At 48.6% G+C, this 20,027-nt stretch overlaps 1 protein-coding gene across 1 annotated transcript in view; it reads right to left on the bottom strand.

The window, feature by feature from the left end:
- Positions 1–20,027, bottom strand: part of LOC144732236 (iroquois-class homeodomain protein IRX-6-like) — a 101,359-nt gene that overhangs the window by 33,175 nt on the left and 48,157 nt on the right. The window contains exon 2 of the mRNA XM_078613635.1: positions 5,315–5,562. Within this exon, the coding sequence (XP_078469761.1) occupies positions 5,315–5,562 (248 nt within the window). The remainder of the gene's footprint in view (positions 1–5,314; positions 5,563–20,027) is intronic.

The raw sequence follows: 20,027 nt of genomic DNA, 5'->3' as shown, positions 1-20,027 counted from the left end.
GGCGTTGTTCACCCACCCCCTCGTGTGTCACAGTGTCGGCCTTCATTGGTACTACTCGCTAACAGCACTTGCCCCAACAGTCTGTTCAGGCTACACGGGGGATCTTTGTCTTTCGATAAATATGTGTGTGTGTGTATATTTAAAATAAGTTATTAAACAATTAAATGCATTTGTAGAACTTTAGTTGACATTTCACGTTGCGTTTTTTTTTTCTCTCTGGCTTATGAGAAGTTTTCGTTCTTTTGTAATAGAAATGCCAATTTCAAACTCAAGACACAGAAAAAAAAATCAAGACACAGAAAAAAAACTCAAGACACAGAACCAATAAATATGCCGTGGCACGCGGACGATGCATGACCCGGTGTGATGGTAGCACTCCAGTTAAAATACACACCATGTACATGTGCGTGTGTGTGTATATATTGGCAGAAATTATATAAAGTAATACATTACATTCAGCTAACGACAAAAAGCCAAGGGCTCTTAATGAACGCAGCTGCTTGAAACTCGTTTCGAGGGACGCGCCGGCCGCTGGTTCTAGAAACTTGCGGTTCCAACTTTGGGCCGCCCTGATTAATACTGCCCCGTGTATTCTGACAGAATCTTGAATTTTTCTTTGTTCACTGGAGGAATCCGACGAGCTATGAAGCTCTTTCACTCGACGTACAATGACTTCATTGGAACACCCCAATGAGCAACATCGCCCACGCGCCCTGCCAGTAGACTAATGCTTCTCTCACTCGTCGCTGTGTTCACCTTGTGCCGCACAGGGACCGCTGCCATCAGGGGTCCCCTAGGCGTTATTTGTTTTCTTGGAAACCTTTCTAATAATTCGAGTCTACGTGGAGAATGTGAAGGCGCATGCCCTGCAATTTCCATCTCACGCCACTCGACAGCACGCTGGCAAGAGGTGAGAGTACTCACATTGTACCCCACCACACGGGACGGGGGCGTCGAAGGATCGAACCGGGTACTCATTTGAGTACTCGAGTACCCTTTTGAGTACCCGTGAGCGGGACATCGAACTCGGGTCGCCGAGTGCGGAGCGCAGCGCGCTAACTGTGTGTGTGTACTTAACACACACACACATACACACGTATACTTAACACACACACACACGTATATTTAACACACACACACACACACGTATACTTAACACACACACACACATACACACGTATACTTAACACACACACACATACACACGTATATTTAACACACACACATACACACGTATACTTAACACACACACACATACACACGTGTACTTAACACACACACACACGTATATTTAACACACACACACACACACGTATACTTAACACACACACACATACACACCTGTACTTAACACACACACGTACACACGTGTACTTAACACACACACACACATCCACACGTATACTTACACACATACACACGTATACTTGACACACACGCACGTATACTTAACACACACACACGTACACACCTGTACTTAACACACACACACACGTGTACTTAACACACACACACACACGTATACTTAACACACACACACACACACATCCACACGTATACTTAACACACACACACACACACGCGTGTACTTAACACACACACGTATACACAATTACAAACACTCAAATACGAGTATATATACAAACAAGCCCGCACGCGTACTTTAAAAAGGCAACGCATTACGTTCTTTATTTTACTCTGAAGAAAGAAAAAAACGTCCCAAGCGGAATGCTTCACTGGGCCCCTTGGCGTCGTTTCTCGACGGATATTGAATTCAATTCGCGAGCGAAGGGACGGCGGAGTGGTGGCGCAGTGGTTAGCGCACTGCCACCACCACTAACAGGGGGTGGGCGATCTGAGCCGTGATTCTCGGCCACCGGCAACACGAGTGACGACTGATCTGTCCGAACCGGTTTTTGGGTCTTCCCCTAGGTCGGCTCGGCCTTAAAACGAGTGAGTGGACAGTGTCTATTCGAGTTTAACAACAAAAAACTGCCGTCAGTCAGGCGTCCGTTAAGAGGTGCCCAGCGGATAATCATCAACAACAACAACAACAATCAATCCAATAATCACCACCAACAACAACAACAACAACAACCAATAATCACCAACAACAACAACCAATTAAACAAACACCAACAACAACCAATTCAATCATCATCACCGCCACCACCAACAATAACAACAACCAATCGAATAATCAACAATAACGGCCAATTGAAAAACCACCATCAACAACAACAATCAATCCACTAATCACCACCACCAACAACAACCAATTGATTAATCACCACCACCAACAACAACAACATTCCAATAATCAACAACAAATTCAATAATCACCACCACCACCACCAACAACAACAACAACCAATCGCTCGATCGAACGTCAAACTCTAAGTGTCGCCGCTCAGTCCCCACTCGACGTTTCGTCGCCTCGCCCACAGCAGGGCGTCACGTGGTGCTCCCCGCCTCCCATCACGTGGTGCTGCAATATCTCGTCGCGTTACCGACTCGCAGATGGCAGTGAGGCGGTGACCGCCGAACTATTCAACATTGTTCACGGCTCTCAGCGTCAAACGTGTAGCTTTATGTTAGCAACGACACGAGTTGTCAATGCGTTTCCCTGCGAAGTAGTGCATTTGTTTACACATTGCATCAGCCGCACGACCCTCTGCAAGTCCCTCTTGATCCTGAAGCCGCATTGGTTTTGCAAAACTGCGAAACCTTTGACCGGTTTCGACATTCAGTAACTCATCAGCAGAGTCAAGCTTTGCTAACACCCACGCGGGTGAACCGTCACGTGTTCATACGCAATGGCCCACCTGCTATTGTAATCAATAACGCAGAATAATCGACAGAATCGTGATCGCTAGCGTTTTTCTTCATCAAAGTCACGTCGTGTCAATGCGATTACATTCGGATGGCTCTGCAATTCAGTTCAACCAGAACCAAAATAACTGAACACATTCGTCAGCGGTGTTGATCAGGGCGGCCCCTCGGTTCGAACCGTGCACTGCCGCTGGGCCATGCCACCGCCTATAGCCCGGCTTACAATGTCTCACTCGGATTAAGGGCGTAAGATACCACTAGTCCACTACTGACATTAGAGTACAATGTCTACACCTATCCATAACACTGGTCAACACACTTTTTTCTGGCATAAGGTATTTCAATGGTTTTAAGGTAATTTTGCTGATTCCAAATCTGGAATCAGATTTTGTCTATCACATCAGGTTTTTGAGATATCAAATGTTGCATTTTCAATAAAAACTGCAGAAGAAAAATATTAAATAAATGTGGATATCTACATAAAATGATATTATAAACACACGATCCTAAAAAATACAGCACCATATTTTAACACTAAAGCAGTCACTGACTCGCAACAACTTGCAATCATAAGTGACAGAGTTAATTTCGGGTAAAATCAATGAAAATGGGGTATGCCGATAGCATAAAAATGAGATGTGATAGAGCAAATTTGAGATCAAATGTGGAATCAGCATCCTGAAATTAGTCTAAAACAGCTGCAAAAGTCCAGGCCAGAATAAAATGTTTTTTGTTGTTGTTGACCAGTGTAATCCTACATCATTGCACCTTACATTGTACGCCGATAATTCTATCAACGCATTCACAGTTCGTTTCTTTTCTGGTGAGATCGTGAGGTCGTAAAATTCCAATACTGCATTGTAACCCTCCACCACCCGACATGGACATTCACGTACTTGCTTTCACACGATACACGAGACGATCTCACCCCGAGATGAGCTCATCGCGGATCATCGCGTTGGACGTGAATGACTCGAGATGGTTGAGTCGTAACAACAATGACAACGCTCCTTGAATGATCCAGCCGGTAATCAAGCAACTGTGGTTATACAGGTACTGTGTTTCGATTTAAAGCTTTCGTGACTGCAGGGATTCATCTTCTTGGTTCTTTCGGTAAAGTCACGTAGAATGGAAATAATAAAATAATAAAAATAAAAAATAATAAAATGATTCTCACGACGTTTCGGCCACAACGCAAGCAGCCGTCCTCAGGTGAAGACCAGGTCTGTCGGGGAGACAGCGTCTGAATGAAACGTCGTGAGAATTATTTTATTATGTTTTATTTTTATTATTTTATTATTTCCATTCTACGTGACTTTACCGAAAGAACCAAGAAGAAGGTACTGTGTTGTTAATATTAACCAGGTAGAGGCGCAGCCCTGCAATTGCTATCTCACGCCAACTGCTGCTGAACATTGCGACGGTACAAACACTTCCGCCGTTGTTTCAACGGCCCCCTTCATACAAACTTACAAATTGACAAGACACAACCCAAACCACTTGCACACCGCTATTCACGAAGACAAAGCTCTCCCGTATATCCTTCAACAGACTGCTGGGAGGGCAAGTGCTGTTAGCAAGCACCTATGAAAGGCAGCAATGTCACACCATTTGGTTTCGTGGCCAGAATCACGCCCGGCCGCCTTTGTCTCCCGAGTGGCGATGTTTACACACCACACCAGGTACTCATTTGAGGCTGATTCGACCCAGGGGAGGCCCAGAACACACTAATACGCACTCACTCATGCGCATACATTACACGGCTGCACTTTAACCAAACTCACCCGCTCACTCACACCTCCCAACGCAAACAAAGACCCCTAGTGTAGCCTTTACCAGACTGTTGGGGCAAGTGCTGTTAGCGAGTAACAGCACATGTCAAGGGAGCGCGCACACACACATAAAGTGTACACTCACTCACCCACTGAATCACCCATCCATGCATGCGCTCATCCACGTAATCACTCACCCACTCATTCGCTCACGCAGCCACTCACTCAACCACTTACTCACTCACTCACCAACCCACTAACTTATTCGCTCACTCATTCACTCACCCAGTCATTCACTCATCCACTCACCCAGACATTAACTCATCCACTCACCCAGCCATTCACTCATCCACTCACTCATCCACTCACCCAGCCATTTACTCACCCAGACATCCACTCATCCACTCACCCAGTCAGTCACTCATCTACTCACCCACCCTGTCACTCATCCACTCACTCATCCACTCACCCAGCCATTCACTGATCCACTCACCCAGCCATTTACTGACCCAGTCATTCACTCATCCACTCACTCATCCACTCACCCAGCCACAATTCACTTATCAACTCACCCAGCCATTCACTCATCCACTCACTTATCCACTCACCTAGCCATCCACTCACTCACCATTTCACTCATCCACTCACACAACCACTCACCCAGTCCTTCACTCACGCTCTCACGCCCGCCCGGCCCTTGCACCACTCACCAGCGGCGAGTAGAAGGCAGACGGCTCCGCTCCGTAGGGGACGTAATTCCCGTATCCCTGTGCCGCGGCTGCCGCTGCGTACGAACCCCCATAGACCCCGAGGGCCGTGAGGTCTCCTCGGGCAGCCGCCGAGGCCAACAGTCGGCTGTTGTACGGGGAGCAGCAGACCGTGGGGGCAGCCACGGCCGACGGGTGAAGCGGAGGAGGGGTGGCAGGTCCCGTGGCCACTCGCGAACCCGGAGTCGAACCTGTGGTGCCGCCCACCGGGGCGGAATTTGAACCTCTGTTGTTGATGTTGCTGCTGTTGTTGCTGTCGTAGCAGGGAGGGCTAATGATGCCACCGCCGCCGCTGCTGCTGCTGTTGCTGCTGTTGTTGTTGCTGTTGTTGTTGCTGCTGCTGCTGCTGTTGTTGTTGTTGTTGCTGATGCCGCTGATGATGCCCGGGATGACGGAGGAGGAGGGAGGCGAGGAAACGAGGAGCTGAGTGTGCGGAGGAGGAGGAGGAGAGAGATTTCATGATGAGGTGTGGGTGCTGATGGTGCTCGTCATGGTGGAGATGCTCGTTCTTAAATCGCGGTCGGGCGGCACGGAACGCCAAGCGGACAGCAACAAAGAGCACTATGCAAGTTATCATACTAACGGTGATGGTGGTGCTGATTGATTGTCGGAGTGGTGAGTATGGTGGTGGTTGAGGTGGAGGTAAAGATGGTGGTGATAGTGGTGAGGATGGTGGTGATTGTGGTGGTTGAGGTGTTGGTGAGAATGATGGTGAAAGTGGTGAGGATGGTGGTGATGGTTGTGGAGGTGGTGGTGAGGATGGTGGTGATGGTGGTGGTTGAGGTGGTGGTGAGGATGGTGGTGAAAGTGGTGAGGATGGTGGTGATGGTTGTGGAGGTGGTGGTGAGGATGGTGGTGATGGTGGTGGTGAGATTTATGGTGAAAGTGGTGAGGATGGTGGTGATGGTTGTGGAGGTGGTGGTGAGGATGGTGGTGATGGTTGTGGAGGTGGTGGTGAGGATGGTGGTGATGGTGGTGGTTGAGGTGGTGGTGAGGATGATGGTGATAGTGGTGAAGATGGTGGTGATGGTTGTGGTGGTGAAGATGGTAGTGATGGTGGTTGAGGTGGTGGTGAGGATGATGGTGATGGTGGTGACTGTGGTAGTACTCCTGTTGATGATATTTGAAGTATTGTTGATCATTATTGATCATGATGATGTCGCTGTACTAATGATGATTCACTTGATTTCAGAATGATGATGATTTATGTGATGAGTAGGAGTGTTATGATGAGGTGGTAGTAATAATGATCGTGATGATTGTATAACACATGGTGGGCTTGCTTTTGAAATGATGTTGAATGCAATGATTACGAAAGGGATACTTTGCAATGTACAATTGTGATGATGATGATGATGATTATGAAAACTGGCGATGATAATGGATGATGGTATTGATTTTAGATGTATGATAGCATCAATTAGTGATTTTATGAGCAAGTACTAATAATGGTGATGATGATTATATAGATTTTTAGGCAATATGTATTAGACGGAGGAATAATCCACACACATGTACTTGGGTACACAGACTCCGTGTGTAGTACCTGTAAAATGTACGTACACGAATACAACATACAAAGTTCCCCCGTATATACATTTAACATACTGGTGGCAAGTGCTGTTAGCGAACACCGATCAAGCCCGGCACGGCACGCGATTGGTTGGATGGCCAACCCCGCGCCCGACCGCCTTTGTCTTCCCAGCGCTGATGCTAGCACGCAGCACCAGACACTCATTTAAGGCTGAGTAGACCTAGGCCGGGCCCAGGAACTGGTTCAAATTATTCACCACTTTAATCCTTCGTGATCGGTAGCTGAACTCGGGTCGCCCGGTTCGGACAGCGCAGTGCGCTAACTACTGCGCCACCGCTCTCCGCATGCAAGCAAGCAGACACACACGAGCGTGCATGTACATATAGACGGTCACGGACGCGTTCCAAACGTAGGGGGTACATTAGTAGATACAAGAACATACGCACATACAAAGACAAATATCCCCAGGATAGTCTGAACAGACTGTTGGGGCAAGTGCTGTTAGTGAGCACCAAATTGAGGCTGAGTCGACCTAGGGGAGGCCCACGACCGGTTCAGATAAACGTGATTGGTGTCGGCCTTGAGCGGGAATCAAACTCGGGTTGCCGGGTTCGTAGTTGATTGCGCAAACCGCGACTCAACCGCTTATAACCAAAGACAAATAGTCCCCGTACAGCCTTAACAGACTGTTGGGGCAAGTGCTGTTAGCGAGCACCTATGAAGGCCGGCACAGCACGCGAGGGGGTGGGTGGCCAGCACCACGCCCGGCCGCCTTTGTCTCCCCAGCGGCGATGTTTACACACCGCACCAGGCAGCGATTTGTGGCTGAGTCGACCTAGGGGAGCCCCAGGACCCATTCGGATAATCGTCAGCGGGTGTTGGCCGTGAGCGGGAATCAAACTCGAGTCGCCGGGTTCGTAGCGCAGCGCGCTAACCGCTGCACTCCGCTCCCCGTTGTGTGCATGTACACAGACAAGTTAATAGACGCACGGTTATGGGCAAGAACACACAGACACACACGCGTGTACACACGGGCGCGTACACATTGCACACACACACACACATAAAAAGAATACCCATATAGGCCACATTAGACTGTTGGGGCAAGTGCTGTAAACGAGCAATTATGAAGGCCGGCAGAGTGCCCGGTACGAGGGGGTGGTGTGGCCAGCCCCAGTCCCGGCCACCTTTGTCTCCCCAGTACTGATGAGTGTACACACCGCACCAAGTGATGCGAGTGGAGGCCCATGACCGGTTCACGTAACCACTCATCACTGACGTTAACCGTGGCCGGGATTCGAACTCAGGTGGCCAGGTGGTATATTGCACAGCGCGCTAACCGATCACTGCGCACACAAAGACAAAGAGCCCCCGTATAGTCTCAACAGACTGTTGGGGCAAGTGCTGTCAGCGAGCGGCTATGAAGTTGGGCGCGGCGCACGAGGGGGGTGGGTGGCCAGCACCACGCACGACACGCACACTAACTGGCTTAAACTCTCTTTTTTTATTTTACCAGATAAAGCCCACTAAGCTGTGTAGCTATTTTCTTCAGAAGCGACCTGGCCACAGATGATAGCTCAACGAAGTGGCTTATCACGTGGACATTGATAGCAGCCAGGTTCTCTAAACGTACACATATTATAAATGTGGAGGCAAAAACCGGAGGAGGCGGAGGACATTCCACGCGACCACGGGGAGAGAGACACCGCAAACTCCAAATATACAGCGGCAGCAGGCGTTGTCAGGGTCGGGATCGAACCCACGATCTTCCGTATAAGAGGAGAGGGAGTTAACATCTCCTAGCCACCGTGACGCCCCGAGCCGCACACTTTAGACAAACACACACACACACACGCATACAGACACTTAGACACACACACGTTAGACATACACACACACACGCATACACACATCACACACACACACGCTTACAGAAACTTAGACACACACACGTTAGTCATACACACACGCAGACATAAACTTAGACACACACATACACGATAGACACATCACACACACGCAGGCATAAACTTAGACACACACACACGATACATACACTTAGACACACACACGTTAGTCATACACACACACACGCATACACACATCACACACACACACGCTTACAGAAACTTAGACACACACAGGTTAGACACACACACACGCAGACATAAACTTAGACACACATACAATACACACATCACACACACACGCACACAGAAACTTTGACACACACACACGTTAGACACACACACACGCAGACATAAACTTACACACACACAATACACACATCAAACACTCACACACGCAGACATAAACTTAGACACACACGAAACACACATCACACACGCACATGGAGACATAAACTTAGACACACACACACACGATAGACACACACACACACACACGCATACATAAACTTAGACACACACACACGTTAAACATATCACACATGATAGACACACATAAACAAGAGACAGCACACACGATACACACACGACACACGCGCACACGATACACACATCACACACACACGCATACAGAAACTTAGACACACACACACGACACACACGACACACGCGCACACAGAAACTTAGACACACACACACGTTAAACACATCACACACGATAGACACACATAAACAAGAGACAACACACACGATAGACACACATACGACACACGCGCACACGTACAATACGCTACACAACGAAGAGAAATGCATACTCACATTCCCCTTTCTGTAAGCAATCATCCCAACGTTACGATCGTGCCGTGTGTGTGTGTGTCTGTATGTGTCTGCCTGTAACTGTGTGTGTCTGTCTCTATATGTGTGCGTGTGCGTATAGTGTGTCTGTGTGTGTGTTTGTGGGGAGCGGTGGTGTAGCGGTTAGCGCGCTGCGCTACGAACCTGGCTACCAGAGTTCAATTCCCGCTCACGGCCAACAACGGTGACGATTATCTGAACCGGTCCTGGGCCTCTCCTAGGTCGACTCAGCCTCAAATGTGTACCTGGTGCGGTGTGTAAACATCGCGACTGGGGAGACAAAGGCGGCCGGGCGTGGTTCCGGCCTTCGTAAAGTGTTCACTCCAAATTTATATTCTTGGTTCTTTCGGTAAAGTCGCGTAGAAGGGAAATAATAAAATAATAAAATAAAACATTATTTCCCTTCTACGTGACTTTTACCGAAAGAACCAATGATATGAATCCCTGCAGTCACGAAAGCTTTAAATCGAAATTTGTTCACTACAAGTTAGTTGGCCAGAAGTCTGTTCAGGCTGTAGGGGGGACCTTTGTCTTTGTGTGAGAGAGTGAGCGAGGGAGAAAATCATAGCGAGACGTTTGGCAATAGGGTCACATATATATAGAGAGAGAGAGCCGTTAATTTTCATGATCATCAAATGATAACATAATTTCATCGTGATCATCATCACGAGCATAATCAATCAAAAGTAAATGTTCATCAGCATTATCAGTTCATTGTGTCAATTATGATAATACTTTAATTGCCATCATGGTATCATTATCTTTATAACATAATACATTACCATACATTATCATAAACTCTTCATCAACGTCATCAGATTGTCACAATCATCATCGTCATCACCATCATCATTAAATCCATTAAATCTTCATCATCAGATGATCATGATCAGATCATCAAAATATATTTATCACCAAATCACTATAAAACTTTAATAATCATTATCATATAATCATCATATAAGACAAAAATAATCATCGTAAGATTGTCATCATCATCATCATGAACTCACCATTACCTCTATAAATTATCATCATCATAAGTATCATGATAATATAATCATCATCATCATCGTATTGTATAATCAGTTGAGATGATAATCATCATAGTAAGATTGCCATCATTATCATGAACGCACCATTACCTTTACAATTATCATCTTCATAAGTATAACGGGCATACACTCATCATCATGATCGTACTGTATACTCATCATATAATCATCATCCATCATCATAATCACATCAGATGATAATCATCGTAAGATTGTCATCATCATCATGAACTCACCATTAGCTTTATCATGATCATATAATTATCATCACGATAATACAGTATAATCATCATCATCATATATGCATCATCAATCATCATATAAGACGCTAATAATCATCGTAAGACTGTCATCATCATCAACGCACAATTACTTTTACAATTATCATCATCATCATCATAAGTATAATGAACATATCATCATCATCATCTCCACTCACACTCAAGGGCGCACACACACACAGACACACACACACAGACACACACCCCGTCAACACGAAGTCAATGTCAAACAGGACGCAAGGCTTCTCACTCGCATGCGGCTTTTACAGAGCACGCCGGCTCAACTCGCATCCCCACAGCAAGCCTGGCTGTGGCTCCCGTTAATACGCCGCTAAAATCTTAGACGTAAGCATGTGCACACACACACTTACGTACACACGCGAGCACACACGCGTGTGCAACACAGAGACGCATGCACCCACACACACACACACGCGCACATACACACAGAGACGCGTCCACCGGCAAAGATCCCCCGTATAGCCTTAACAGACTGTAGGGGCAAGTGCTGTTAGCGAGCACCTATGAAGGCCAGTACGGTACACGAGGGGGTGGGTGGCCAGCACCACGCCCGACCGCCTTTGTCTCCCCAGTGGCGATGTTTACACACCGCACCAGGTACTCATTTGAGGCTGAGTCGACCTAGGGGAGGCCCGGGACCGGTTCAGATAATCGTCACCGGTGTTGGCCGTGAACGGGAATCGAACCCGGGTCGCCAGGTTCGTAGCGCAGCGCGCTAACCGCTACACCACCGCTCCACAGGCACGCATGTACACACACACGCATGTACACACACGCATGTACACACACGCATGTACACACACATACGCATGTGCAAACACGCATGTACACACACACACGCATGTACACACACAGACGCATGTGCAAACACGCATGCACACACACACACGCATGTACACACACACGCATTCACACACAGACGCATGTACACACACACGCATGTACACACACAGACGCATGTGCAAACACGCATGCACACATACACACACGCATGTACACACACACGCATTCACACACACACATGTACACACAGACGCATGTACACACACGAATGCACACACAGACGCATGTACACACACACGCATGTGTACACACGCATGTACACACACACACGCATGTACACACACACATGTACACACACGCATGCACACACAGACGCATGCACACACAGACGCATGTACACACACACGCATGTACACACAGACGCATAAACACACACACGCATGTACACACAGACGCATGTACACACACACGCATGTACACACACATGTACACACACACGCATGTACACACACACATGTACACACACGCATGTGTACACACACGCATGCACACACACACGCATGTACACACAGACGCATGTACACACACACAAATGCATATATACACACACACAGATGTATATACACACGCACGCATATACACACGTACATGCACACAGACGCACACCAATAAGCATCAGCGGCATTACTCACACAACAAGAAACAATCCCCGTATTGTCTGCAGAGGTTGTTGGGGAAAATGCTGTTAGCAAGCACCAATTATGGTGTAGAAACACGCCCGGCCGCCTTTGTCTCCCCCATGCTGATGCTTATTACAGACGGGTACTCATTGAATGCTGATTCGACCAGGACCTACCTGCTTGAATACCATGGGCTACTGATGTTAGCCGTGACCGGGAGCCGAACTTAGGTGTGGGGCGGGTTCGTAGCTGTTGCGCCGAACCTCTGTTCCACCGCGCTCGACACACGCACACGCGCACTTACGCACCAATAAAGACAAAGATCCCCCGTGTAGCTTTAGCAGACTCTGGGGGCAAGTGCTGGTTAGCGAGCACCTATGAAGGCTGGCACGGCGCACGAGGGACTGGGTTTTGCCAGCATCACGCCCGATCGCCTTCGTTTCCCCAGTGGCGATGTTTACACACCGCAACTGGTACTTATTTGAGGCTGAGTCGACCTAGGAGACGCCCAGGACCGGGTTCCGATAATCGTCACTGGTGGTGGCCGTGAGTAGGAATCTAAGCGGGGTCATCGGTTTCGTAGCGCAGGGCGCTAACCGATGCGCTACCGCTCCCCACGACGGAAACATACGCACAGACAGACACACACACAGACGCATGTACACAAACACATGTACACACAGACGCATGCACACACAGATGCACACGCATACAAAAACTTAGACAGACACACACACTCACAGACTTGCATGTACAAATACACCTACAGACATACATACACAGACAGACATACATACACAGACAGACACACACACGCATACAGAAACTTAGACAGACATACACAGACAGACACACACACGCACAAACTTACAAGTACAAATACACCTACAGACATACATACACAAACAGACGTACACACACAGACTTACATGTACAAATACACCTACAGACATACACAGACACACACACACTCACAGACTTACATGTACAAATACACCTACAGACATACACAGACACACACACACTCACAGACTTACATGTACAAATACACCTACAGACATACATACACAGACAGACAGACACACGCACATCCACACACGCATACAAAAACTTATACAGACATACACAGACAGACGTACACACTCACAGACTTACATGCACAAAGACACCTACAGACAGACAGACACACACACTCACAGACTTACATACACAAATACACCTCCAGACATACACAGACAGACACACACACTCACAGATTTACATACACAAATACACCTACAGACACACAGGCAGACGTACACACACACACTCACAGACTTACATGCACAAAGACACCGACAGACAGACATACACAGACACACACTCACAGACTTACATACACAAATACACCTCCAGACATACACAGACAGACACACACACTCACAGACTTACATACACAAAAACACCTACAGACATACACAGACAGGCAAACGTACACACACACACTCACAGACTTACACACACAAAAACACCTACAGACATACACAGACAGGCAAACGTACACACACACACTCACAGACTTACATACACAAAACACCTACAGACATACATACACACACAGACGTACACACACACACTCACAGACTTACATACACAAAAACACCTACAGACATACATACACACACACACACAGACAGACGTACACACACACACACACGCGCGCGCGCGCGCGCACAGATAATGTCAAGACGTCATTGCAAAGTGCTTCACAAAGCGGTCGAGGCGCGTCTCGCGTTATTCATCCCAAACAGTCTCGCGATCTCTCCAAGTCCATCAACGTGAACGCGACACGGAACCGCCAAATTAAATCCGTTGCTGTGCCGCACGCAGTTCCAACGTCACCGATCCGCGCTGACCTAATCGCGGTGAAGTATGGTCAAAAGACCCCCCGGCACTGAGCGGAGAGAGGCCCTCATCCAGCGGTGGGTAGAACAAAGGGTTGTAACGTTGCGTGCACATACGCCGGAGCTAATCATTAACCATTTATGGTTCTCGTCGAAACGATTCATTGCTCGGGGTGCGATGTTAATTGGCTTAATTAATGTGGAGCGGTGGTGGTGCCGTGGTATGAGCGCGCTCCTTGCACATACCCGGTGGGACCCGAGTTCGATTCCCGGCTAGCATCAGTGTCGAGTGGTTCTCTGAGCAGGTCCCGTCTGGGTCTGCTCCATCAATCCCCTTAATATTCTAACAGCAGCAACTGCTAATACCAGCAACATCAACTCTCATTATGACTATCATCATCATCATCATCGTCGTACTATTAGCTAATCACATTACGTGCACAATTACGACTGTTAAGAAAAGTAAGCGGTCTTGCAAAGGATGTTGATGATGATGACAACGACGACGATTCAAGGGGCTCCGAGGATGATGACGGAGTGCAATCCAAGGTATGGGACGCGTGAGAGAGAGAGGCAGAGAGGACGGGAACCACCCGCGTGGAGACGGAGCGATGAAATCGGCGCGCGCGCGTGTGTGTGTGTGTGTGTGCGTGTGTGTGTGCGCGTGTGTGTGTGTTTGTGTTTGCGTGTGTGTGCGTGTGTGTGCGCGTGTGTGTGCGTGTGTGTGCGCGCACGGTAGGATCGTTACATGGCAGGATCGCGAGAGACGGCGTGACGAGCGGCCTTCATCCAGCAGTGGAGTGAACACGGATGCCGTGATGCCGATGCTGGCAATGATTTTTCTAGAGACGATTACGACCCCGTTGTAAACAATCAGACGTAGCGGTGCGCGAAGTCATACGAAAACTCGATTACACTTACCTGTGTAGTAGTGGTGTAGGGGTATCCGAACTGTGTATATGACATCGTCTTTTCAGATTGCTTAGCTCATTATACAACGCGTCGTCGTTGTTGTTGTTGTTGAGTTTAAAGACTCGCAAAATAAAACCGAGAGAGGCAAAGGCGGCGAGAGAGAGAGAGGAGAGTAGAGGGAGGCACAGCGGGGGCTGCGCTGACTTGCTACTAAATAATGTCTCTCGAATCCACTCTGCCAGTTGGGATATTTAGAAGCACCAAAAAAAATTATAATTTATATTCACGGAAAGAGAGAAAAAAAATGTTGGAACGCTGTTCAATTCGGCATGCCAGCCAAAGGCGCGCGCGCGTGTGTGTGTATATAAGTAAGCACGGATTCTCGTTATGAAGGATAATATGCTAAAAAATAATTAAACGGACACACTAAAATATATTTACCAACTCCGACGCAGCTGTAAGTCATACACAAACACACACAACGCGCGAAATTAATCTGTGAACTAAAAAAAAAATGTATTATAAAAAACCTTCCACCCCCCCCCCCTCTTGAAAAAATATATCTTCTCTATTGGCATCCAAGCGAGAAACTAAAAATCTCCCCCCCCACTGGCTAGAAAAAAACTGAAACCTGTAAAATATTTCTCAGAAAGCCAGATGGATTGCAATAGCCGGTAGCGGCTTTTTGTGCCCTATTTTTTCCGACGCGACCCCTGTGAGTTAGAGGAGGAGGAGGTTTAAGGAAGAGTTTGAGATCACAACACCACCAGCACCACACAGGTGGAACGGTGGAGTTTTCCGAACGCGCGGCCGATCACGGTAGGAGAGAGAGCGAGCCATGACGTCACGGTTCTAAAAAAAAAATTGTGTGGTGCGTGTGGTGTGTGATGTGTGTGTGTGGTGTGTGTGTGTGTGTGCGCGTGGTGTGTGTGTGTGTGGTGTGTTAACTCGATCCGTCTTCCCTCCACCTCACCGGGACGTCACCCCCGCCAATGGTTGCCGAGTTTGACTTTCTCCAAACCCCTTCTCCCGCATCCCTGAACATCTCCCTCCCTCTGTCTCCCTTCTTCCTCCACCTCTGTTCCCCTCTCTCCTCCTCCTCCTCACTCCTCCTCTGTCTCCCTTCCTCCACCTCTGTCCCCGCTCTCTCCTCCTCTGCTGCTGCCCTCTCTCCTCGGCTCCGTCCCGTCCTCCCCCTTCTCAGCCCTCCCGCTCTCTCTACCTCCTCCTCCTCTTGCTCCATCTCCTCCTCCTCCGTTCCTTCCGTCCCGTCTTCATTCTCACCTCTTTCTCTCCATCCTCCACCGCTCTCTTCCAGCTTGGAGTTTCAACACACGCGCGCGCGCACGCACGCACACGTTTGCATGCACAGATGTGGCGTGTATACGCAGTACTGACCTTCTGACGTTCGCACGGACAAGTTACTCCAACGAGGGCCGAGTCATCCCAGCGGTGGTACGGAACCGGTTCAGAGAATCACCTTCCGATGATCATTCGGTGGTTCTCGGCGCAGCGCGCCAACCGATGTGACACCGCTCCAGACTCGCGCGCGCGCGCGAATACCAAAGCGGCAAAAATGCACTTCCACACACTGTATCGATACGGACACGTGGATGTGCATACGTGAACACGCTCATTAATACACAGACATGTACACGTTCATACACGGACTCAGACACGTGAATACGCGGACGTGTACACAGCAATGCATACAGTAACGCACGCGCACGCATGCGAGATGCGGGGCCCCTACGCGCGATCTCTCCACGTCTCCCCTGCGGCTCTCCATCATACACAAAGACAAAGATCCCCCGTGTAGCCTACACGGGCTGTCGGAGCAAGTGCTGTTAGCGAGCACCTATTAAGTCCGCACCTACGGCGTACGAGAGGGCGTTGGTGTGGCGAGCACCACGCCCGAATCACACTCGCGCACGCACACACACACTCCATCACACACACACACACACATCCGTGCGTACATACACTCGGGACACAATGCATCCACAGCTCTCACCCATTCCTCCCTCCCTCCATCTCCCCCCCCCACCTCAATCTCCCTCTCTCTCCCTCCCTCCCGTCGCCCCTTATATTCGCTCTATAAGCTATTCGGGGTATAGCCGTTGCATTGGGGTTTTTTTTGTAGCTGCACGTATGCATTATACATGCATACGTGCAGACACGTGCATACGTACCTATACAAAAAAACAAAGACCCCCCCCACCCCCAATAGCCTTAACAGACTTTAGGGAAAAGCGCTGTCAGCGAGCGCCTATTAAGACCGCTTATGGCACACGAGGGAGGTGGTGTTGCTTGCCAACTTTACGCAAGGCCGCCTTTGTCTCCCCAGTGTTTACACACGCCGCACCAGGAGCTCATTTGAGGCTGAGCCGACCTAGGAGATACCCAGCACCCGGTGGAGATGATTCGTGAGTTGATGTGCAGTCCGGGCTGCGAATAGAACTCAGAGGCACCGGGTTCTTAGCTCACAATACGGAATGCCCAACCGCTCCCCTCCAAAGACAAAGGTCCCCCGTGTAGCCTTAACAGACTGTTGGGACAACAGCCGTGAGTGAGTGTGCCGTGCCGACGGCCCCCTCGTGTGCCGTCGGCACGGCACACGAGGGGGCGGGTGGCCAGCACCACGCCCGGCCGCCTTTGTCTCGCGAGCGGCGATGTTTACACACCGCACCAGGTACTCGTTTGAGGCTGAGTCGATCTAGGGCAGGCCCGGGACCGGCTCCGAGAATCGTCACTGGCGTTGGCCATGAGCGGGAATCGAACTGGGATCGCCGGGTTCGTATCGCAGCGCGCTAACCGCTGCACCACCGCTCTCCACGTGCACACACACACACACGCGCGCGCACATTTTCAGATGGATTGCATATCCACACATTTAGTGATATCGTCTTTAGTTGTCTGGAACTCTGTATTTAGAGCGGCACGGAGATGGGAGCTAAAGGGAGCTCAGTATTATTTATTAATCGCATATGCAAGTGGCAGCCGAAGCGAGCCCAAAATGTGCAGCTGCATATATATGTGTGTGTGTGTGTGTCTTGTGGTGCGGTGTGTCAACATCGCCACTGGGGAGACAAAGGCGGTCGGGCGTGGCGCTTGCCCCCCCCCCCCCCCCCAACTTCCTTGTGTGTCGTGCCTGCCTGCTTAGATGCTGCTCGCTAACAGCACTTGTCCCTCAAGTCTGCTTAGGCTGCACGGGGGATCTTTGTCTTTGCCTTGTGGGGATGCCACAGCAATTGTTCCTATATTATTGATCTCGCAGATACCCGACTGTCCGGATGATAAGACGCACCTGAAAATAAGACGCACACAGCAAACGCGTCGCACGGTGTGAATGAAGTTGTGGTCATAGCGATTGTGGTCACAGACTCGTACACACAAAGCCAAAGATCCCCCGTGTAGCCTTAACAGACTGCGGGGGCAAGTGTTGCTAGCGAGTACTTATGAAGGCTGAAACGGTACACGAGGGGGTGGGTGGGTGGCCAGCACCACGTGGCGATGTTTACACACCGTACCGGGTACTCATTTGAGGCTGAGTCGACCTAAGGGAGACCCAGGACCGGTTCAGATAATCGTCACTGGTGTTGGCCGTGAGCGGGAATCGATCTCGGGACGCCAGGTTCGTGGTGCAGCGTAGCGCTAACAGCTACACTACCGCTCCCCTTAACGCACTAACACACACTGACACACACTGACACACACTAACACACACTAACACACACTACTAACACACTACTAACACACACTAACACACACACTAACACACACTAACACACACACTAACACACACTAACACACACTACTAACACACACTAACACACTACTAACACACACTAACACACACACTAACACACACACTAACACACACTAACACACTAACACACACTGACACACACTAACACACACTAACACACACTAACACACACACTAACACACACTAACACACACTAACACACTACAAACACACACTAACACACACACTAACACACACACTAACACACACACTAACACACCACTAACACACACACTAACACACTACTAACACACCACTAACACACACACTAACACACTACTAACACACACACTAACACACACACTAACACACACTAACACACACACTGACACACAATAACACACACTAACACACACTGACACACACTGACACACACTAACACACACTACTAACACACTACTAACACACACTAACACACACACTAACACACACTAACACACACACTAACACACACTAACACACACTACTAACACACACTAACACACTACTAACACACACTAACACACACACTAACACACACACTAACACACACTAACACACTAACACACACTGACACACACTAACACACACTAACACACACTAACACACACACTAACACACACTAACACACACTAACACACTACAAACACACACTAACACACACACTAACACACGCACTAACACACACACTAACACACCACTAACACACACACTAACACACTACTAACACACCACTAACACACACACTAACACACTACTAACACACACACTAGCACACACACTAACACACACTAACACACACACTGACACACAATAACACACACTAACACACACACTAACACACACTAACACACACTAACACACTAGAAACACACACACTAACACACACACTAACACACACACATTAACACACACACTAACACACACTAACACACACTAACACACTACAAACACGCAC

The sequence above is a fragment of the Lampetra planeri genome, chromosome 42 (genome assembly GCF_965212315.1).
Source record: "Lampetra planeri chromosome 42, kcLamPlan1.2.h2, whole genome shotgun sequence".
Lineage (NCBI taxonomy): Eukaryota > Metazoa > Chordata > Hyperoartia > Petromyzontiformes > Petromyzontidae > Lampetra > Lampetra planeri.
The sequence above is the reverse complement of the archived record's forward strand: the minus strand, read 5'-3'. Positions and strand labels throughout refer to the sequence as shown.